Source organism: Spinacia oleracea, chromosome 4 (assembly GCF_020520425.1).
Source record: "Spinacia oleracea cultivar Varoflay chromosome 4, BTI_SOV_V1, whole genome shotgun sequence".
Taxonomy (NCBI): Eukaryota; Viridiplantae; Streptophyta; class Magnoliopsida; order Caryophyllales; family Amaranthaceae; genus Spinacia; species Spinacia oleracea.
The window spans coordinates 144,737,112-144,760,221 of NC_079490.1; the positions used below are offsets into that span (position 1 = coordinate 144,737,112).

Genomic DNA, 23,110 nt, shown 5'->3' on the forward strand with positions numbered 1-23,110 from the left:
AACAAAGTAAGAATAAGACAATCATTAAAACAAAATAGGTTAATTGTACAAACAGTGGAGTGTGTTCTACGAAGTACAATTTAGGGTTCGTTTTTTCGCATATCTGATATGTGTGGAAACACACATATCAACTAAAAGACAAATAGCTAAAAGACAAAAAAGAAAGTACTATTCATGTAAAAAAAGTACTATTCTGTTAAAAAAAGTACCATTCTGTAAAAAAAAGTACCATTTGTGTTTAGAAAAGTACAATTTAATTACTTTTTTGTCATTTTTCCTATTTTGTCTTATATTCTGATATGTATTTCCCCATACATATCTGATATGTATTTCCCCATACATATCTGATATGTATTTCCCCATACATATCTGATATGTATTTCCCCATACATATCTGATATGTATTTGTACTTCCTCGTACAATTCACTCCTAATTCCACGTCATGACTCAAAACAGGTTAATTGTACAAACAGTTGCTTATTCACCGGCAGATCCCACGCAGTCACGCTCACCGCCAAAACACAAAACCCATATCCACCCAATATTAATTAAAAAAGTAAAAAAAACAAAAGAAAAAACCCTCCTCCTTTTTCTCTTTTCTGCAAGAACAACAAATTAACCTGACTGAACTCACTTTCTCTCTCTACCTCAAACTTCTTCATTTTTTGTCTCAATTCTCCATGGGAAGACCTCGAGGTTCCAAACGCACCCTTGATACCTTTACCATTAAACCCCTAAACAAGCCCATCAAGCGTAATTCTCTCTCTAAACCCTCCCCCCTTTATTTCTCTCTCTAGACAGGGTAAAAATGTAAAACTCATTCATCTCCTTGTTTTTTTACAGCGGGAGACTGCGTCCTGATGAAGCCGGCAGATCCCTCGAATCTTTCCTACGTGGCGCGCGTTGAGAGGATAGAATCCGACTCACGTGGGACCAATGCCCGTGTCCACGTGCGGTGGTATTACCGGCCGGAGGAGTCGATCGGTGGTCGGCGGCAGTTTCATGGGTCGAAGGAGCTGTTTCTTTCGGATCATTTCGATGTTCAAAGCGCTGATACCATTGAAGGGAAGTGTACGGTTCATAGTTTTAAGAGTTATACTAAGCTTGATGCTGTTGGAAACGACGATTTCTTCTGTCGTTTTGAGTACAACTGTTCTACCGGTGCTTTTACCCCTGATCGCGTTGCCGTGTATGTACTCTCTCTCATCCTCTTTGATTATTGGCTAATTAGGGATTTTTGGGGTTTTTGAATTTGATTGTTAATTGGAAATAGGAGAGTGTGGGTTTGGGGTAATTAGCTGATTTTATAAATATGAATGTTGGATTTTGTTCCTACCGGGTTGTTAGATTGTTTAGTTTAGGTAAAATTTGATTTGATTTTTTATTTTCTATTTTTTTTGTGAGTTGGATTTGGAAATGTGATATTTTGCATTTCTGCTGTGAACTTATTTGGTTGAGCTGTGCTGAAATGTGGGAATTTGTTTCATTTGATTGAATTGAAAATTGAGGAGAAACAGGGAAAATTGGAGACTGGAGAGTTATTTTTGGATGATTTGTTATTTGTTTATGGGAATTTGGGTTGTTTTTATATTAATTTATACTGTTCAGTTTGCCTATATGGCAAAAATGAGTACTCGTATGTGTTTGGTTTTTCTTTTCTTTCTTTGGCAAATATTTTGAGAGGAACTGAAACTCGGTAAGAATGTGATAATTTACAATTAGTTGTTATCTAATACGGTTGAGCTGTGCTGGGCTGTGGAATTGAGTTGGAGTTTTTCTGTTGAACTGGATGTGGTTTTCAGTTAAAAGTGATTGATCTATCGATATTCGAGTATTTGTTGTGTCCTACCACTCTGCTTTGGGATTAATGGTTACTGTATTCAGCTCTATTGTTGAAATTTGGAAATGCGGGGTTTGTTAGGTTTGTCTACTGTAACTGAAGATTTTTAGTGATTTTGGATTGTTATTGCAGGTACTGCAAGTGTGAAATGCCGTACAATCCCGATGATTTGATGGTCCAGTGTGAGTCATGCAGTGATTGGTGAGTCCTAAATTTGAGATTTACCTCATTTTCGTGTAGTTTGGTTGTCTTGTGTAATGTTATGATTCTTCCAAGTGGGTACTCTGGAGATTTGAAATTTTGCTTTGCTCTCTGAGTTTTGGCTTCAAATTTAGTCACCAAGTTAATATTGTGGTTGGTAAATATTGCTGATGTCCATCGTTAATCTGGGAGTAGAAACTTCACCAGGTGGGGCAGAGATGACAAGTGAAATGATTTTTTCTTTACAATGTGTTGTGGTTACACCAAGGCTCCGTTTGGTTTAACAGAAAGTCATTTTCAGTGAAAAATGATTTTCGATGGAAAGAATATTTCAAGGAAAAACGCAATTCCAAACTAGCTATCCTTTGTTCGGTTCCTTACAAGAAATGTCATAGAGAAAAGAAAAATGGGATTGGATGGGTGAGGATTGATGGGAAGAGATAAGAGGGAGGTAAGAAGAAAAAGTGGTTTCCCTTCCTTTCAAGTGGAAAATACTTTCCACCCTTCAGAGTGTTATTTTCCATGGAAAGTTGTTTTCCTTCTTTGCCAAAATAGACAACGAAAAATGATTAAAAGGGGAACATAATTTTCCTGGATAACATTTACACCGAACCCAAACACTCTCCAATAGATGAAGGGCTCTGATATTTCTGTAGGCTCACTTATGAAATACAGAATAGAGTTTTGTGCTCAATAATTTTTTATTGCAGAACCTGGGTTTGCTATAGTTACTACAAAAACCTTGATATTCTCTGATGAGTAACCTTACATAGTGATTTGCATTCTTATGCAGGTTCTGTGAGGAGTTTTGTAAGCTTCTTCTACTCGATCATTCCCTTCCCAGATCTCATAATTTTTTTGGCCCTTGTGATAAATTTTTGGTAATTGTTGTTTGAGAAAAACAGCAACTTTTGAAAGACTTGATGGTATTCCATTGTATTTGTTGTCTGTTTCTCTGTCAAATGGGGTTCTCAATCTCTTTTTTTGGTGATTTAAAGCTGGTGTCCTGCCTTTCCCTGTGATCCCACAAATTTATAACATTTAATGCTATTATTCAGCCTCCTTTACCTCCCTTTCTCATTAATCCTTGGGGTTTTGCCTTGTATACTCAGGTTTCACCCTGCTTGTATAGAAATGACGGCAGAAGAAGCTAAAAGACTTGATCACTTCTTCTGCCAAAATTGTTCCTCCGAAGATCCAAAGAAGTTGCAGAACTCACATGCTGCATCTAGACATTCTGATACGAAGGTATATGACTTCCTCGTGTGGTAGCTTTTAATAAATTCTCTTTAGGTGTACACAATAATGGGATATTCTGCTTTTTCACCTATAGTCTAAAATATCCGATCCGACCAATTATGAAGAGTGTTAACCAAAAAGGATAAGTTTTGCTGAATCAAAGCTTGTTTACTCTGTTATTGGAACATGGAAGGAGGAAACTTGTTTGTTGTAAAAAGTGGAGTTGTTTTGGGTTGGAAGAGCACCGCTTTGCATGTAAATCAATTAGTTAACTGGGTTGTACGGTGTTGATAACAACTTTCACTAGAATAGTGGGCACTAAGCTTGAATTGAGTATGGGAGAAATAGAGAACTAGGATCAAGGTGAAAAATTGTGAAGGAACTAGGAAGAAAGCTTAAAGTAATATTAGTGCTCTTGAAAACTGGATATTTGATGGCTGCTCTTCAGTTGCATTTAAAGAATTCAGTTTTGAATACAGATCTAAAATAAGTTAGGTGCAAATTATGTTTTCTTGAGCTCTTTGGGTTATGTTTTGAATCTCTAATAGCAACTAGTGTGCATGGAAGAAAGCTGACTGATTAATGGAAGAGTGGGTTCATATACTCTACTCCCTAATATCCTTGTCACTGACTTATTAGTCATAAACTCACAATAGACATTTTTTAGGGGGGTTTATGTTTGTATCCTGTTTTTACATTTTTTTTAGTTTTCCAATTCATAAAATCTTCTGGATTCTAAAGTTGATTATTTGAGTAAATGTCACTAGGGATAGGAAACCGGTATGGAATGATGGTGTTTCAGAAGTGGGATAATGGATGTATACTGTCAATTTCTTTCCCCCAAGGATTGCTGCAGAATAATAAAAAAATCAGCATTTTCTCGGCACGCTGTTTGGGATCTCTAATGATTTGTCATGTTGATAATTGTGAAATGTTGTTATAATTATGGTATGCATGTTTCTAGACATTTCACTCTTCAGCTCTGCATTCTTATTTGTATTTTGGCATTTCTCAATCAACATATTACATATGTTTGGAAAAATAGATCTTGATAAATTTTCAAGTGTTTTTTTTTAAATGCTAAGACTTGAATTTTCCCTATTCTTGATTGCTCTTGGGAGCCTAGGATGTCAGAACCATCACGTTTGGCCCTCTTTTACTCAGCCATCAAAAATTCAAAACTTAAGGCCCAGGAGATCACTACTTGTATCATCTTTTGGGTGGGGGTATGGCATTGATGAAGAGCACTTTGACAGGGATTCACTATTTACGGAGTAATGCTTCTAATGTGCAGCTTTTAGAACCAAGTTCTCTGTTTATGTGTTGGCAAGTTGCTTTGTTTTGGGTACTAGGGACGAGATATATTATAACACGTTTACACTTCCTCTGTTTTTTAGTTGCAACCGTTTGACTTGCACACTTGTCAATGCAACTTAGACCATAAATATATTTGATTATTTACAAGTAAAAGTTATAAAAAGTTGATATTGAAAATATGCGTTGAGACTTATCTTACAAGATCTCACATGACATATTTATGTAGCTTACCTATATATCAACATAGATGGTCAAAATGCTTTCAGCTAAACCTGTGTTTAGATTACTTTTTATATTTTACATTGGTTTTTTTTGGGGTGGGGGTGAGAGTGGGACTGTCGCGCACCTAAGAGTAGTGAGGCACTTGGTTGTAACTGGAGCATTGTACATGGACATGGTAATGTTAAGAGTACAAGAAGGAAATTGCAGGTCCATGATTTAGGCTATTATTACATCTGGTTTTGAAACCAGCTTGCTCATTGGCTATTGCTGTATGCAGTAGTTGAGCTGAATTGTAGAATTTTTTTTATCTTTCAAAGATGAGTCATTTAGCAGAATTATCAGTTGTCTTGAATTGTGGTGGATGTCAATTCTTCCGCTCGTTGGAGGGTTGCATTACTAAAACTGATTGTAAATTTCTGATTGTAAATTTCTGAATTGTCATGAAGAAATGACAAGAAACATGGAATACCCCAGTTGGACAAAAAAATCTTGTGTATCAAATCAATTAAGTTTTTGGTAGTCCAAGAAGAAAATGATTGAGAGTTTTACGTGATTTTAAGAATTACGCTTTGGCCTATTTGTGATGATTAAAGGGTATACTTTGTAGTATATTGTGCTTAAATTCATTGCTCTGTATTTCTGTAATACTTTTGTAATACTTTTGGTTGTGTTACTTTTTTTTTGCTGGTCTTACAAATTTGAATATGGATATTTCAGGTGGACACTAAACGTCGTAGAAGGTGATGTATAGTGGTGGGACTCTATAAGTAGTGTTATGAGGTAGGTGTATATTGAGACCGGTTATTTTGGTTTCTGAATTGACCTTCCGTAGCCTCCCAAACAGAAGATTGCCGCTCAAAAGTAAAAACCACAGTTATGACTTTGAAGAGTAGTTCCTCTTGTGTTTTCTTGAAGGTCAAGGATGTGTTTCCTGTAACATTGTACGTTGGTTAGAGTGGTTATCGTGTTTTAGGTTATATATACAAAGAGGAATGTGTAGGAAGGGTATTTTGATGTAGTATATAGAGGTTATATGTAGAGGTTATAGAATGCACATATTTGTATGTCTGTTGTTGCTATTAGACTTGACTTCAACGCAACAAAGGAGGTGATTTCCTATCAATAATCAATAATGAAATGAGGTGCTGCATCATATACATGTTCGTAGAAAGATTCACCTGTGTGTCGGTTGTTGCTGCTTTGGATTAACGTTAAGCTAGGTTGTGGCCGCGATGGGGTAGGCATGGACTATCTCTTAGTCTAATCAAGTAGGTTCGTGCCTTTTCATATCGTGCTAGCAATAGAGTTGTGCAACGTGAATAAACAGTTAGTTCTTCGCACCAAAAGTAATACTCCATACCAAGTATATATAAGTTGTTTCAAGCACGTGAAAAACAAGCTACAATCATACAAAGATTACCAGTCCAGTGAAAAAATACGGATGCAATGTTAATCGACGACAACCTCACACAGGGAAATGCGAGACATTTTTTCAACAAAGTTATAGATAATCGATAAAGATATTATATTATCCCTTCTTTTTTAGTTGATATTGTTTGTACATCGTTTTTTTGTTGTCTATGTATATGCAAAATATTGTCAGGTGAGTTCTTATTAAATTCATCTTGAAACATATTTTCAAAATGTCCAACTTTTGATGATATTTACTTTTACTTAATTAAATATATTAATGATAAAAAAACGTGCATTAGAAAATGCGACCAAAGAAATGTGTCAACTAAATAAGACTGGAAGAAGTTATAAACATGGAGAGAAGAACACATTTGGCCGTTTAAAGGCAATTAAAGAACAATTAAGCATTGTAAATTGATGGAACGCAACATTTACTTTGGTAGAACACTTGTTTCTACCACTCATATTTCGTGGGAACTCTCTTGATTAGCTCACATCTTAACTTATGCATACAACATATTTATAGTTGGTATATCCTAGTTTCTAGATTTTTCTATACTTGTCATTTATCTAGATTCTTCTTAACTACTCCCTCCGTCCCGGAATACTCGACCCGGTTTGACCGGCACAGAGTTTAAGGGACTTGAATTGACTTATTTAATTTAATAGGTAGTAGTTGATAGTGGGGTATTATTTTAATGTAGTTAGTGAGAGGTGGGTTAAGAGGTGGGGTTGGGGTTGAATTTTTAATTATTTTTTGTATGGAGTAGGGGGTAGGTGGGTTAATAGGGGTGGAGTGAGAAATAATATAATATTGTTAGAATATTTTCATTTTTAGAAACATGTCAAGTATTAAGGGACGACCCGATAAGGAAAACAGGTCAAGTATTCCGGGACGGAGGGAGTAGATATTTCTTAAGTAAATTCTAGACATTATTTTAACTAGATTTTTCCACACACTTTACTACTGGATTTTTGTATAGTACATTCTAGATTTAGATTTTTCCAGATTAACATTTTAACAGCATCTTGAAAGTGACCGAATATTGTAGGAGCATATCATCCCCTTCATCTGAATTAATTAACAATTCAGAAGTTTTTGTTGTAGTAGTAATTGAGCCTCAAACATCCCCCCAATCCAATCAACTTTCGTGAGATACAAGTTACAAGTTCAAACACAAGTTGCAAGCTGCATACACATTATGCAAACATGAAACCTGAGGAAATCATATACTGATTTTCTGAGAAAGAAAGAGTTCAAATTACCGCCTGTGTACCAGAATTTAGCAGTATATAATAGTTGATGGTACAACAGAAGCTGATGCAACAATCTCATCTGCAATTTGACAAGCAAGTATACCATTTCTGAAGTCATTACTTGAAGCAGTAATCATTTAATTTTACCCAGTTAAGAACTCAATCCGACAACTCAATGAACTCCTTCCTTATATGTAAGCATGAATAGCTTCTTGCAGAGTTGCAGACTTTGTATTTATTCCATATAACATGTGGATCAACCACTGTTCAACGTTTTTCTTTAGCAAAAGATAAAGCATATATGCTTATTTAGCTGCTATCATACTCTTACAAAAGTTGATCGACATTGCAATGCAATATCATTCTACAATTTGACAATGTAGTTCACCATTACTCAAGTCATTACTTGAAGCAGTAATCATATTACCAGAAAACTCGATCTGACAACCCAATGAACTCCTTGACAGCATGTAAAGCTCTTTACAGAACTTGTATTCATTCCATAACTGATATTGCTTACGTTCATATTCTTCATCATATTTTATAATTGAAACATAAAGGTGCTCCAAAACAGTTGCATCCCTTAAAATGTCATTTAGCAGCTTCTCTTGCCCATAATCATTATTTCCAAGCATATATAGTACCTCCATCTTCTTCAGCTTCACTAACAACCAAGATGGTATTTGTACGGGGTGTCCTACCGGCACCACTTGGTACCGGCAGAACTCCTCGTAGGTAAACTTAACCTGCAGGTAATCTGGTCATCTTAGGTAAACAGCACCTATCTGCAATATTTGCAAGACCCCTACCGGCGTTATCATGAGGACAACCAACCACTATCAACAGGTCGTTATCTAACCACAAGGGACCACCTGATCGTACCTTTGGATTGGTCTATATAAGGAGCACCTCATTTATTGCTATGAGGTACACAAACACTTAAACACACTTCTTTCTTACTCACTGATTAGCTCTTAATCACTTCTTAATCCCTCAGTAATCTTACTTAAGCTTCGGAGGGGGGATCCTCGAACCACCCCCGAGGCTAGTTAATCCATTCTGTTGTGCAGATATCAACCGACACTCTCATCAGGAATCAAGTATCCCACAGTCAGCTGTTCTCATTCCACACCCGGAACAATTGGCGCTAGAAGGAGGGGACCTCATCCCTTGCAACGGTAGAACAGTCAGTATGGATCTCTCACAGAAAGACGGTAAAAAATCAAAGAAAAGTCAAGAAAAAGCAGCAACTCCACAACCGGCGACAACCTCCAAATTCCAACCCTCACTTGTAAACCCAGCCCATCCATTACAAGCACAATCAATTCTAAACCCAGCAACAAAAAACACCTCGGTACCGGCACAAAAAGAGTTCACAGTGGAGGACGATGATGAGTTAGAAATGGAAAGCCCTGCCAGAGAGCAAACAAAAACTCCTCTGGAGCAGACGCTGCAGGAGCGCCTGTCTCCCCTATCGGAAGTATTCACGGGAGAACAATTGAAAACACTGTCGGCGGTGATGGCCGCTTTGTCAGAGTTACCGGCCTCACAGCAGCCAGGCTCAGTCGGCAGTCTAAGAAAGACCAAGTCGGCGAATCCCCAGTTACCCGTTAGGGATCTCCTAACCGCCCTGAATCAAGAAAACACCCCGGAAAAAAGAAAGCGCTCGGATCCGACGGAAACATAGTGGCCTGAAACAGAGCAAGTCCCCACCACTGAATATGAGCGAAGAGCGCCGGTTCTACAGATAGCTAGACGGCAGACAATCCATCCAAAAGATTCTCCTCTGTGCCGAGAAATCCTAGAAGAAAGGATGGAAAAGATAAAAATCCCGACAGGGAGATACGATGGGACAACGGATCTGGAGGATCACTGCACCACATTCGAACAACACATGATGCTGTACACAGATTCTGACGCCATGTGGTGCAAGGTATTCCCGTCCACACTCTTAGGAGTTGCAGCAAGCTGGTATAAGGGCATAGAGGCACACTCCATTTACAGTTTTCGACAGCTGCAGGCGTCATTTTTGTCACGATTTGTGAGCAAACAGAAGAGAAAGAAATCGTCGGGAGAGTTAATGTCGTTCTCTCAAAGAGATAGAGAGCCATTAAGAGATTACCTCACCCGCTTTAACAACGAATCAATCACTATTCCCAACCTACAGCAGGAGGTTGCGGTTCTGGCTCTGATGAGAGGAATGTAAGAGTGCGAATTCAAGAAGTACCTCAGCCGGAAATCATACACTAATCTGGGCGACGTCCTGCACAAGGAAAATGAGTATATCAGGGGGGATGAAATGATGAAGATCTCCAATGTGGTAGTGGCAACCAGCGGAAATGTCGGATACAATCCAAGCTATAACCCCCAGGCGGGAAAAGGAGGAAACAATTTTCACCAGAACGGTAATCAGCAAGGGGCAAGCCAGAAAAACCAGAATAACAGAAATGCCAATCCACAGGGGCAGAGACCCCGACAAGACAGAAGGGAGTCCAGAGGACTCTTTGATAACTACACTCCGCTGAACACACCGCGGACGACAATTTACAACATAAACAACAAGATGGACGGTTGGAGAAGGCCGCCACCAATGCAGAGTAGGGAAAGAAATGTCAAGAAATTCTGTGACTTCCATAATGAGCACGGCCACCTCACAGAGGACTGCAGAGACCTCAAAGACAACATTGAGGATATGGTCAGAAAGGGGTATTTTTCGCAGTATAGGGCGAGACAAGGAAATGGTAACAACAACTCGGTGGGGGGAAACTCTGCCAATTCATACCGGCCACAACAGCAAAATCAACAACAATACCCTAGAATCGAACAGCCATATCAGCCACCTAGAATCGAGCAAAAACAGCCGGAAACCAGTGCCAGAGAAGAACAGAGGGATGGCGGGAAAAAACCACCCGTGTATGTAATTTCTGGCGGTCCAGTCCACGGAGGGACGATAAGCGGCGCCAGCAGAAGTTTGGAGGAACACAGGCACATGGTAAACTATCATAACACAAGAGTGTGGCCGAACCCACCCAGCATACCAGTGATGACGTTCTCGGAATCGGATTGCAGAGGCATCATTTTCCCGCATGATGACCCGCTAGTTCTCACAATCGATATAGCAAATGCCGATGTGAACAGAGTACTGGTAGACGGCGGCAGCTCAGCAAACATCATCTTCTGGGAAGCCTTCAAACAATTGCACATACCAGAGGACGAGCTTCAAAGGGTGAACTACCCAGTAATAGGTTTCTCAGGATCTACAGTATACCCAGAGGGTAGCATACGGCTGCCGGTGAAAATCGGAGAGGGATCTGAAATGCGAGATCTCATGGTGGAATTTCCTAATCATCAAAGTACCAGCGGCCTACAATGTGATCATCGGTCGCCCATTCATACATGACGCGCAGGCGGTAGTCTCCACCTGTCACTTGACAAAGATATACATGTCGAACCTGGAAAGGCCGGCAAAGATAAGGGGAAGTCAGTTGGCGGAAAGATCCTGTTACTTGACTGCTTTGAGAACACCGGGAAGAATGGTCCCAGAAGTAAACTTGACTACTGAGCCGGCAAGGCAAGAAGTAAACTGGACTACTGAGCCGGCAAGGCAAGAACAAAGGCCAAAAAAGAAGAACGACACGAAAAGAGGTCGAACTGACCTAGACATGGAACACTTTGATGAGAGACCGGTATCAGCACCAAGACCAATGCCAGATGGTCTGACAGAAAATATTGAGCTGGAGGTTGAAAATATGGAAAGAACGGTCGTGATCGGTACAGAAATGGGGAGTGACATCAAGATCAACCTCATAAGTTTGCTAAGAGAGCACGCGGACATCTTTGCATTCTCAGCGGATGAGATGCCTGGTATCGATCCAGAGATAATGGTCCACCGGTTAAACGCCGACAGAAATATTAGGCCAGTACGGCAGAAAAAGCGTAATTTCTCCACGGAAAAAATGGCAGCAATACAAGAAGAGGTGGATAAACTGTTGGCGGCAGGTTTCATTGAGCCATGTGATTACCCTGAATGGTTGGCAAATGTAGTAATGGTAAAAAAGCCGAGTGGGTCATGGAGAATGTGTGTAAATTTCACCAACCTTAACAGAGCGTGTCCGAAAGATTTCTACCCACTACCAAGGATTGATAGGCTGGTAGACTCTACTAGCGGCCACGCAATGCTCAGTTTCCTAGATGCTTTCTCAGGATATCACCAGGTCAGCCTGCATAAATCAGACAGGAAAAAGGCGGCTTTTATCACGGATGCAGGAGTTTTCTGTTACAAGGCAATGCCATTCGGGTTGAAAAATGCAGGGGCAACGTATCAAAGGCTGGTCGACAAGGTGTTTGCCGACCAAAAAGGCAGAAACGTGGAGGTCTATGTAGACGACTCTATCGTAAAAAGCCGGAAAGAGGAGGATCATATTACCGATCTCCGAGAAACTTTCGAGACTTTGAGAAAGTACAGGATGAAATTAAACCCGAAAAAATGCGTCTTCGGAGTAAGATCAGGAAAATTCCTGGGGTTCTTAGTCAGCGAGCGTGGCAAAGACGCTAACCCTGAAAAAGTAGAAGCAATCATCAGTCTGCCGCAACCCAAAAGTGTAAAAGACATACAGCGGTTGACAGGAAAAATGGCCGCCTTGAACAGATTTGTGAGCAAGTCGGCAGACAAGCAAATGCCCTTCTTCACAACCTTGAGGCAAAACAAGAAATTCAAATGGGTGCCGGCAGAGCAAGAGGCTTTTGAATCTCTAAAAAGTCACCTGAAGAACCTACCAACAATAGCAAGGGCAAAGGAGGGCGGAAAATTACAGTTGTACATATCGGCGTCACCAAAAACAGTCGCAGCAGTACTGGTAGCCAAAACAGAAAACAAAGTGCAGCAACCAGTATATTTTGTGAGCCATGTGCTAAACGGCCCAGAAACAAGATACACGTTGGTGGAGAAAATGGCATATGCAGTCCTTATCGCGGCTAGAAATCTAAGACCATACTTTGACGCGCATACAATCGAAGTGCTGACAAACTTCCCTCTCGAAAAAGCCATTAGCAAGCTAGATACATCAGGCAGGCTGCTAAAGTGGGTAATAGAGTTGTCCGAATTTGACTTGGAATTCCGGCCAAGAACTGCAATCAAAGCCCAGGCATTGGCGGACTTCATAGTTGAAGCGTCATACCAAGAGGATGAAGTACAAGCTGAAGTATGGGAGGTGTCAGTGGATGGTTCAGCTGCGCAGACAGGCAGTGGGGCCGGAATAATCATGAAATCGCCAGGAGGAGACATCTTTGAGTATGCTATAAAGTTTATGTTCAACGCGTCAAATAATGAGGCAGAATACGAGGCAGCAATCGCCGGCATCCAAATGAGCCTCGCAGCAGATGCCAAAAGAGTAACACTGACAACATACTCCCAGCTAGTAGCAAGTCAATTCAGCGGAGAGTACGAGGCCAAAGAACCTTCAATGGTAAAATACCTGGAAAAGTTGAGGTCAGTGTCGGCTCAGCTAGAGAAATTCAGCATTAATCTGGTACCCCGAGCAGAAAATACGCTGGCAGATGCGCTATCAAAGTTAGCAAGTTCGAATATCGCCGACTTGAAAAGAACAGTCATGATGGAAGTCATGAATAAGCGAAGTACGGAGTCGGAAGAACTACGGGTCATGGCCATCACGACTACTTCAGAATGGTACAATAATATCCAAACATACATACAGACTGGAGCCCTACCAGCAGATTTGGCAGAAGCCAAAAAGACAAAAAGGGACGCGGTTTGGTACATCATCCTATGGGGACGGTTGTACAAAAAGTCATTTAGCCTGCCATTCTTAAGGTGCCTGACAGCATTCGAGTCAGCAAGGCTGATCGAAGAAATGCACGAAGGGACATGTGGGAACCATGCCGGTGGAAAACCCCTTGCCATCATCTGCCAAAGACAAGGCTATTACTGGCCAACAATGTTAGAAGATTGTCGAGCATATGTAAAAAAGTGCGAGAAATGTCAAAAGTTTTCAGCTGTGATAAACTTGCCAGCTAATGATTTGATGCCCATTCTGAACCCAATCCCATTCGCGCAATGGGGAATGGATATTGTTGGACCATTCCCAATGGCGGCCGGAGGGCGCAAGTTCTTAATAGTAGCAGTGGACTACTTCACCAAGTGGATAGAAGCGGAGCCGGTAGCAAAAATAACGGCAAACCAGGTGAAAAAGTTCATATGGAAAAACATAATAACGAGATTCGGACTGCCGCAGGCAATAGTTTTTTATCATGGATCACAGTTTGATTGTGCACCCATACAATGCTTCCTGGGATTATACAGGGTAAAGTTAGCCCACTCATCAATATGTCACCCACAAAGCAATGGGCAAGCAGAGGCGGCGAATAAGCAAATCCTGGCTGCGTTGAAAAAGAAACTAGAAGACTGTAAAGGCAAATGGGCAGATCTTATGCCAGAAATTTTTTGGTGCAACAGAACTTCTGTCAAGGAAGCTACCGGCGAGAGTTCGTTTAAGCTAAGCTACGGGTCTGAGGCAGTCATACCGGCGGAAATGGCTCTGCCAACCATGCGAATCCAGCACTACGATGAGGAAAGAAACGATCAGCTGCTACGACATCAGTTGGACTTCATGCCAGAAATCCGCATGAAAGCAGAAATCAGTTCGGCAACATACAAAAGCAGAATGAGCAGAGCATACAACAAAAAAGTGAAACACCGGCCTCTAGCAGTAGGAGACCTGGTACTGCGGAGAACGGCCGCAACAGGAAAAGGAAATGCTCAAGGAAAGCTGACAGCAAATTGGGAAAGACCATACCAGATATGGGAGGAAATTGTTCCTGGGTCATACCGGTTAATGCAGATGGATGGTACCACGCTCAAGAACTTCTGGAATGCCAGTACTCTGAGAAAGTACTATGTTTGAAAAAACTGTAATGATGATGTATGAGCAGACTGACTGCACTAGCAGTCTGCATTTTGCTGTTGTGTATAATTAGGGCGGTCCTCAAATACGACCAGTCCATAAATGAAGGAAGAAAAGAGCAAAAAACAAACGTTGCATAAATCCACACACAAAGGTAATGTATGGATGTGATCAGTAGCAGTAAAGAAAATAAATGCCGTATGGGCACTTTACTGTGAAGCGTAGCAGTCCATAATAAGTTGTTGTGATTAGTAGCTTTGGAGAAAATAAATGCCGTTAAGGGGCACTCCATTGTGAAGCGTAGCATTCAACGAAGTGTATGGATGTGATCAGTAGCAGTAAAGTAAATAAATGCCGTATGGGCACTTTACTGTGAAGCGTAGCAGTCCATAATAAGTTGTTGTGATTAGTAGCTTTGGAGAAAATAAATGTCGTTAAGGGGCACTCCATTGTGAAGCGTAACATTCAACGAAGTGTATGGATGTGATCAGTAGCAGTAAAGAAAATAAATGCCGTATGGGCACTTTAATGTGAAGCGTAGCAGTCCATAATAAGTTGTTGTGATTAGTAGCTTTGGAGAAAATAAATGCCGTTAAGGGGCACTCCATTGCGAAGCGTAGCATTCAACGAAGTGTATGGATGTGATCAGTAGCAGTAAAGAAAATAAATGCCGTATGGGCACTTTACTGTGAAGCGTAGCAGTCCATAATAAGTTGTTGTGATTAGTAGCTTTGGAGAAAATAAATGCCGTTAAGGGGCACTCCATTGTGAAGCGTAGCATTCAACGAAGTGTATGGATGTGATCAGTAGCAGTAAAGAAAATAAATGTCGTATGGGCACTTTACTGTGAAGCGTAGCAGTCCATAATAAGTTGTTGTAATTAGTAGCTTTGGAGAAAATAAATGCCGTTAAGGGGCACTCCATTGCGAAGCGTAGCATTCAACGAAGTGTATGGATGTGATTAGTAGCCGTAAAGAAAATAAATGCCGTATGGGCACTTTACTGTGAAGCGTAGCAATCCATAATAAGCTGTTATGATCAGTAGCTTTAGAGAAAATAAACGCTGTTAAGATGCACTCCATTTCGAAGTGTAACATTCAACAAGTTAGCAATATAGTGATGCCGACAACAAAAAGAGTTTATGCCGACAAAATTGGAAGTATCATACGCAAAATGAAGTAAATATGCAATCAAAATTACTTGTTATAAATACACGGCTACAAAAGGAAACACACGAAAAACCGACAGCCATCACCCAAAAAACTTGCGAAGTGATTAGCTGATAACAAGGCACAAAGGGATGCCGAATAAAACCGACACCGCCACGATAATACGATGTTCTAACTTAAATTACATCAACATTAAAGTGCCCTAACAGCATTTGCCAAAAAATCAAAAGCCAGCCGCCAAAAATAAAATCCTAACAAGTATGAGGCCGGCTGGGAAAAGAAGAAGATCCGCAAGAGGAGGGAGGTGATGACTGCCGAAACCGTCAAACGGCATGCTCATCATCAGACCAATAGGCTGCTTCTGGAACCTGCAAAGGAGGCAGGGTCCTCTGATTAGCATTACAGATCACCGCCTCGGGTAGCTCCTGAGGCTCAAAGCCGGTAGCAACCTTGTACAACTCTTTTTCCTCATACCCATCCTCAAATTCTTGCCACCCATCCTCATCCAGCTTCTTCACATGGCAAACGACCCGATGCGCAACACACCAACCGCCGTTATGGCGCAGAGTCAGAAGGTCATTAAACCAGTCAGACTGAAGAAGTTTGTCAACAGCCCTCTTGGCGGTAGATTTCTTCACTCCTGGCAAGCCTTCATTAACATTCGTCAACAGTTGATCCAAGCCGTTTTCCCTCTCAGTCTCAGACTGCAGCCTAGGCTCAATATCCTTGAGCCGTTTATTAGCCACCTCCAAATCAGAAGTCACAGTATCCAACTTCTTCTTGCTATCTTCCAACGAAGACTCCGCATCCTCAGCCCGCCTCCTCAAGTCGGCCATATCAATGTTGTTTTGGGTCAGCTGCAGCTGATTCCAACGGTAAACATAGTACAAGTCCATGCTGGACTGAACGACCTGAACATAAAACAAGGAAGGGATTCAAAATGGCCCTCAACCGAATGGACATATTGCAAAAAACAACAAGATAACATACCTTGTAGAGGTCATTAAAGTGTTGAGCAGCAGGGGCATCAATCTGACCTTGTGGCCTGTCAGAAGGCGTTATCAAGTCCTTAAAAGCACGGTAGCCTAAATCACCACCGTCCTTAGCTGAGTCGGTGGCCACCGACTCCCCACACAGCAAGCCAATAGTGGGGTAAAACTGATCGGTAGGCTCACCGCCAGGAGTCTCAAACCATGACTTCATTTGCGGCGGAATCTTGAAAGGAGTATCCTCGATCCAACCACCGGTACGCAAAGGTAGGTGGTAATTCAGCCTAGAATCCCCAGATTTTTTCTCGCTGCGACTAACAGGAGGCATACTAGAATTACCACCGGTAACAGCAACAGAAGTAGCTTGACGGTGCAAATTCTCATCAAAACCGCCGCCAGGACCCTCGGTGTCCAAAATCTCAAGAGAAGCTTGAGGAGACGGGTGCACCTGAATGGTTGAATCAGCAGTTTTCTTGGCGGCAGATTCCAAGACAGGCTCATTCATCTCAAGATCGGCAAGAACATCATCCTCACCAGTGGCCTTTGTCCTCTTAGTCGGATTAGACCGACTGGTATTATGAGACGACCTTTTCCGGCGGTTTCCACCTCGGCCTGTAGGATTGGATTGCATTGTAGATGATGGTGGAGCTTTAGAAACAGCAACAGAAGAAGATTTGGATTTGCAGGCGGCACTCACACGATTCTTCGCAACAGTGGTAGTAGGGCGACGGGAAGAAGCTCGTGTCGAATACGTTGATATCGTGTCGTATTTAGCTTTAGGTGGAGGAGGCTGCGTGCACACAGGTCTCCAATTCTCGTCAAAACCAAGAATATCTCTATCCAAGGTTTTCGTACCTGCAAAAGACGACAAAGCAATTAATACCGGAAAGACACTTGTACAAAACAAAAAACCTAACTAAGCAAAATAAATAAATAATATATAACAAAATAATAATAAAAGCTGACAAATCAACTAATGGCGTGTTTACCAAAACAATGAGTATTGCATAAGCCGACAGCAGACAACGGTTGGCTACCCAAAATATAATAGGCGTTAGGAAGCCAATTTCTATTTACAGCCTGCTTTTTGCTGAGGCCGACATCAAGAATGTCACACTCTAAATAATCAAATGCTTTTCTTTCCCGACGGCCCAAACCACGCTGGTTATACTGCTCTATTCGAGTCCTAGGTTTGGTAAAGGTCCGCCGAAGAGAAAAATCGTCAGGAACTTGAACAAAGTAAAAACGATCCTGCCAATCTTTACAGCTCGACATAGGAGGATGCACAGTCTTCCTTTTTGTTGCACTATATGCCGACATCCATCCTGTCTCACCGTCCTTCTTTAACCAGAACAACCGCTTGAATAAATTCAACGTCAGCGGCCATTGCTTAAACAGACACAGCAAGACAAAAGAAATGACGGTTCTGATAGTAGTAGGTGTAACTTGGGCCAAACAGACATTCCAGGCTCGAAATATCTTCTCAACGAAAGGATGCAAAGGAAAGCGAAGCCCAAAATCAAAATGCTTCGTACACAGCAATATGGCCGGGAGGACAGTAAAAAATTGTAGCACCTTCAGGCGGCACTACCAATTTATATTCAGCCGGTAAGCCAAGAAAAATCCCCCCATGAACCACATGATTTCTCTTGATAATCAAATCACGCCATGTCGTCAAAATCTCGGTCGTACGAGGAAGACTGTCTAAAGGGAGAAGCTCTTCTTTCCTGTGAACATCCGTGGCGTCATCGGTAAAATAAGGCTGCTCCTTAGCCTCATCCGCAAGAACGTCGGCCACTATAACGTCGGCAGGATCATCATCATCTGAGCCAATACCATTATCACTGGCTTCCATACCATCCCTACCAGATACGCCGGCTTCATCACCACCACCACCCCTGTGTTCGTCAACACCCTTACTGGCGGAATCCTCAAAAATGGAATCACCATCAGAGTATTCACCAATAGCCATATCAACATCATCAGTTACAAGCTCTTTACCAGGGCGGCGGCCGCTAGTGCTAGCCGGTTGTTTCGGTGCCATCCTATCAGCCTGACCAAAAGAAACACCGAAGTTGCCAGTATTAGTTCCATACTGCCCGTGGCCACTACCGGCGGAATCCAAAAATTCCCGATAAGAGCAAATGTGATATCGCACTGAAATAGGGGAAACATCTAAAACAGGCTCAGTAGCCGGAATAGGGCGCTCATGAGACCGCATTTCCCTTATCATTCGAGCCCGCAGTTGATGTAGGGCAAAACAACGCTCTCTCTCAGCCTGACTCAAACCCTCGTCATATATCTCACGAATGGCAGTCCGTCTTAAATTAGATTGAGAGGACGGCCTCTCCTGGGCCCAACTACAATTACTCTCTCGAGGAACACTCCAACAAGAAAACCCAGAAGGTTGAGAAGAAGGATTGTCCCCACCCAAAGTTTTGGTCATTTTGAAGGCGGCGGGTAGTAAAAAGTTTAACACAGCAAAAAAGCAAAAAAAACTAAGAAAACAAAGAGGAGCAGAAAAGAAGGGGGGGTACCTATGAGTTTTCTAGAGTTTGAAATACAATGAAGCACGTGAAAGAGAAATACAGGAAAAACCTGCAAAAAACACAGAAACGAAGAAAAAATCAACCACAAAGACAAAAGAGGGGAAGGAAAACCCGAAATTCAGTAACAAAAGGAAAGGAGGCTAGTAACCTTGGCAAATTCAAACCACCACAACAGCAAAGGCTTGGTAAAACAGCAACGGAGTTCAGCGCAAAACCCCAAGGGAAGAGAGAGAAATCGAAAATTCAAGAGGAGTAAAAATGGTTGAAATGGCAAATTCTCGAAGAAGTTTTGGGTTTTATAGGTCAAAGGGGGGTATGCGAAAGGTCATGCCCCTTAAGTCAAGCAGTTGAAAAGACAGTTACGATCGAAATCAACGGCCCAAAATAAGCGCAAGAAATGAGACACAGGATGAAGGCCACGTGGAAGAACGTGGCTAGCAATCTCCCGCCACTTGTAGGGTAAAAATTCAAAAAGTGGCTAGTCATCCGAAGTATTCTCAAGGTGGCTTGTCGTCAAAATCTTTTTCAAGGGGGCTAGCCGTCCAAATATTTTTCAAGGGGGCTAGTCGTCCAAATATTTTTCAAGGGGGCTAGTCAACCAGATATTTCTCAAAGGGACTAGTCGTCCAAATATTTCTCAAGGGGGCTAGTTGTCAAAAATATTTCTCAAGGGGGCTAGTCGTCCAAATATTTCTCAAGGGGGCTAGTCGTCAAAATCTTTCTCAAGGGGGCTAGTCGTCCAAATCCTTTTCAAGGGGGCTAGTTGTCCAAATATTTCTCAAGGGGGCTAGTCGTCCAAATCCTTTTCAAGGGGGCTAGTCGTCCAAATATTTCTCAAGGGGGCTAGTCGTCCAAATATTTTTCAAGGGGGCTAGTCGTCCAAATATTTTTCAAGGGGGCTAGTCGTCCAAATTTTTGTATCAAGGGGGCTAGTTGTCAATTTTTTTTTTTCTTTTTTCCCAAAGGACCTAGCAATCAAATTCTTCATTCAGAGCGAAGGCAGTCGGCAAACTGTTCGCAGTCTTTCCTCAAAAACACTCGCAACACAGTCAACGCCCGCACTTCACTCTGAGGGGGCTAGTTGTACCACCAGGTATCAAAATAGTACTTATTTTTTCCCGTTTATTCAGAGCAAGCGCAACAATTGTTATATATGCGCTTACTCTAAGGGGGCTAGTTGTACGGGGTGTCCTACCGGCACCACTTGGTACCGGCAGAACTCCCCGTAGGTAAACTTAACCTGCAGGTAATCTGGTCATCTTAGGTAAACAGCACCTACCGGCAATATTTGCAAGACCCCTACCGGCGTTATCATGAGGACAACCAACCAAGGATCACTATCAACAGGTCGCTATCTAACCACAAGGGACCCACCTGATCGTACCTTTGGATTGGTCTATATAAGGAGCACCTCATTTATTGCTATGAGGTACACAAACACTTAAACACACTTCTTTCTTACTCACTGATTAGCTCTTAATCACTTCTTAATCCCTCAGTAATCTTACTTAAGCTTCGGAGGGGGGATCCTCGAACCACCCCCGAGGCTAGTTAATCCATTCTGTTGTGCAGATATCAACCGGCACTCTCAACAGGAATCAAGTATCCCACAGTCAGCTGTTCTCATTCCACACCCGGAACAATATTTTAGGACTCAAATCGATGACTTCAGATTCCAAGTCACTATCACCATAGGTTAAGCTAAGATGAACAAGATTGTCAAAGGTTGGCCTTCTTGGCAGAGCAATGACAAAGCCAACAAAGGAATCCAACAGACTAAACTGTAATGTAAAGGACCTAACACAAGAAATCCCTTCGAAATGAAGGAATATGTCCTTTAATCAAGATGGCAATCACTAAATATAGATTAGGATTAATAATGGAGATTAATAATCCGGTTATTTAGGTGGTCATAATGTTTTGCTAGAAACCAATTATGATCTGTGGGCTAATTATTTTGGGCTACTACTAATATAACCGGGTTCTATAAGGTCACACACAATAGAGTATTGGATATGATCAATATGACCCAAGGCCCGTGATGGTCTTTGGTGTTGGATAGGATTTTGGAGTAGTTAAGGTTTACTAGGATACTAGGTTCCCTAGTTCTAGTAGGATTGGTTATCAAGTTATTATATATAGACGTGATGACCATATGATTAAACACAAGTTGAATAAATCATTAACCTTATTCAATACTCCAAATCCGTCCCTTCCTTGTGAAAGTGAGAGAGAGATTTCCATCTTCTCCATCCGTTCTAGCAAACGACGCAAGGAGATCTTGATCTGTGCTCGTGTGGACTAAGTAGAGGAATCACGCTTGGGTTTCTGTCTCCGAATCGGTCCTTGTTCGTATACTCGGGAATCACGCATCAAAGGTATATTTAACTCCTATATTATGATTCATATTGATGTATGCTTGCGATCCTGTTAGATGTGAGAAAAAATGTTTCCTGCAATTCCGCTATTAGCATCTAATCCTACAGTGGTATTAGTTAGCTCCTTGCATACCTTAATTTTGATCATGATTAAAGTTTTAAATTTTTGATGCATATTCTTGATTATTTTGATTCAATTACGACAGAAAATTATATATGTATTAATTAAAATATTGATTTTAAATTGTTTGGGTTGTATAAAATATTGATCTTATACAAAGTACTCTAGTCAAAACACATCTGCCATACCCGAAACTTGAGCTTCACAACAAAGTTTTGATTTATTTCTTAAATTTATGCAACTAATTACGATTAATTGTACAAATTTATAAAGACATTGAAAATATTCGATTTTCATGTAAATATAAATCTGAAAATTATCAAGAACAATTCGAAATTTATATGTAAATAATTTGATTATTTAGCCTATTTATTCGATTTCGTACCCAAATTATGCCCAATTCTTCTATGAACCCTAATTTTATGAAAATTACACACCCCCCAAATTCAATCAAATTGTTGCTTGAAATCTTACCAAATTCACGCAAATTGTTGCACGAATTTAGTGGGAGAAAAGGGGATTGTGCGCAGCTTGTGCGGGGCAAGGTTTTCTGGGTTCCCGGGGTTGTAGAGCAAGGCTGCACAAGCGGGAAAATCGGTGGGCTCGCGCAACAGTTGCGTGGATGCTCCGTGGTGACTCTGTTCTGTGTTGGTGGCTGCGCGGTGGCTCGTTTTGCCGTTGTTGCTACTAGATCGATGCCGAAAAGCGAAGCTGCGGGAGAAACCTCGTAATTGTTGCTTGGTTTCCGACGTGGTTGTATTCTATGGTGAAGGGGATGAACTGATGAAGTAGGCGCTACCTAATTGAATTGGGGTTTTGTGGTGCTGTGACTCGGTTTTCAAAATCACGTGAATACATGATCCATTGGGTTTTGGTTTACTTCGTTAGTACCGCAAACTACAAAGCATATTGACCAAACAATTCCATATATACATTAGACACGTTGAAATGTTGGTTGAATCAAAATAATAAGATAATTGTTTTAATTAATTAAAGTTAGGCTAATTAATTAAAAATAAGATAATTATTAATATGATTAATAGTTAATTAGGGTCATTTACTTTAATTAAGTAAATGAATGAATGATAATATTTTGATATTATATGATATGCGTGTATGGAATATATGATATTTTGTTACAGGCACGTGACTAGTATGGCCCAAAATAGGATAGAAAATACGATCTGCGTATCGTTTTGTATTCTTGTAAATTTTAAATACGATCTGCGCATCGTTTGTGTTATTGTAATTTAAGAGTTTAAATTAGATTATAAATACACTATTGTAAGCACAATGGAGCAAGAAGATCCAATCAAGATTCAAGGATGGAGATCCAAGAACGATGAACAGGAACTTTTGAAGATTTGATCTTATTTTTTTAGGGGCCATACTAGGATCACATTTATTTTATGCATTTTATATTGCTTTAAAATGCTTATCTAAGTCTATGTATGTTGCTAGTTTATGTCATTAGTTCACTAGTAAACGAACCAA

At 41.0% G+C, this 23,110-nt stretch overlaps 2 protein-coding genes across 6 annotated transcripts; both read left to right on the forward strand.

The window, feature by feature from the left end:
* Positions 1–551: 551 nt before the first annotated feature.
* On the forward strand, positions 552–5,975 carry LOC110796325 (chromatin remodeling protein SHL). 5 transcript variants are annotated; one of them, XR_008919237.1, is made up of 6 exons: positions 552–754; positions 845–1,190; positions 1,974–2,042; positions 2,836–2,852; positions 3,155–3,290; positions 4,049–5,525. XR_008919237.1 is itself a non-coding variant. In XM_022001387.2 (5 exons), exons 1-5 carry the CDS (start codon positions 682–684, stop codon positions 4,052–4,054), a joined length of 630 nt encoding a protein of 209 aa, XP_021857079.1. In that variant the 5' UTR covers positions 552–681; the 3' UTR covers positions 4,055–5,523. The 5 variants fall into 5 exon arrangements, 3 of the variants coding, with proteins under 3 accessions (XP_021857079.1, XP_021857082.1, XP_021857078.1); XR_008919236.1 differs by lacking the exon at positions 4,049–5,525 and adding an exon at positions 5,538–5,975 and having other exon boundaries at positions 553–754; XM_022001387.2 differs by lacking the exon at positions 2,836–2,852 and having other exon boundaries at positions 4,049–5,523.
* Positions 5,976–9,303: 3,328 nt separating this feature from the next.
* On the forward strand, positions 9,304–9,696 carry LOC130471985 (uncharacterized). Its single transcript, XM_056842376.1, has one exon. The coding sequence runs from the start codon at positions 9,304–9,306 to the stop codon at positions 9,694–9,696; it is 393 nt and encodes a 130-aa protein (XP_056698354.1).
* The last annotated feature ends 13,414 nt before the right edge of the window (positions 9,697–23,110 follow it).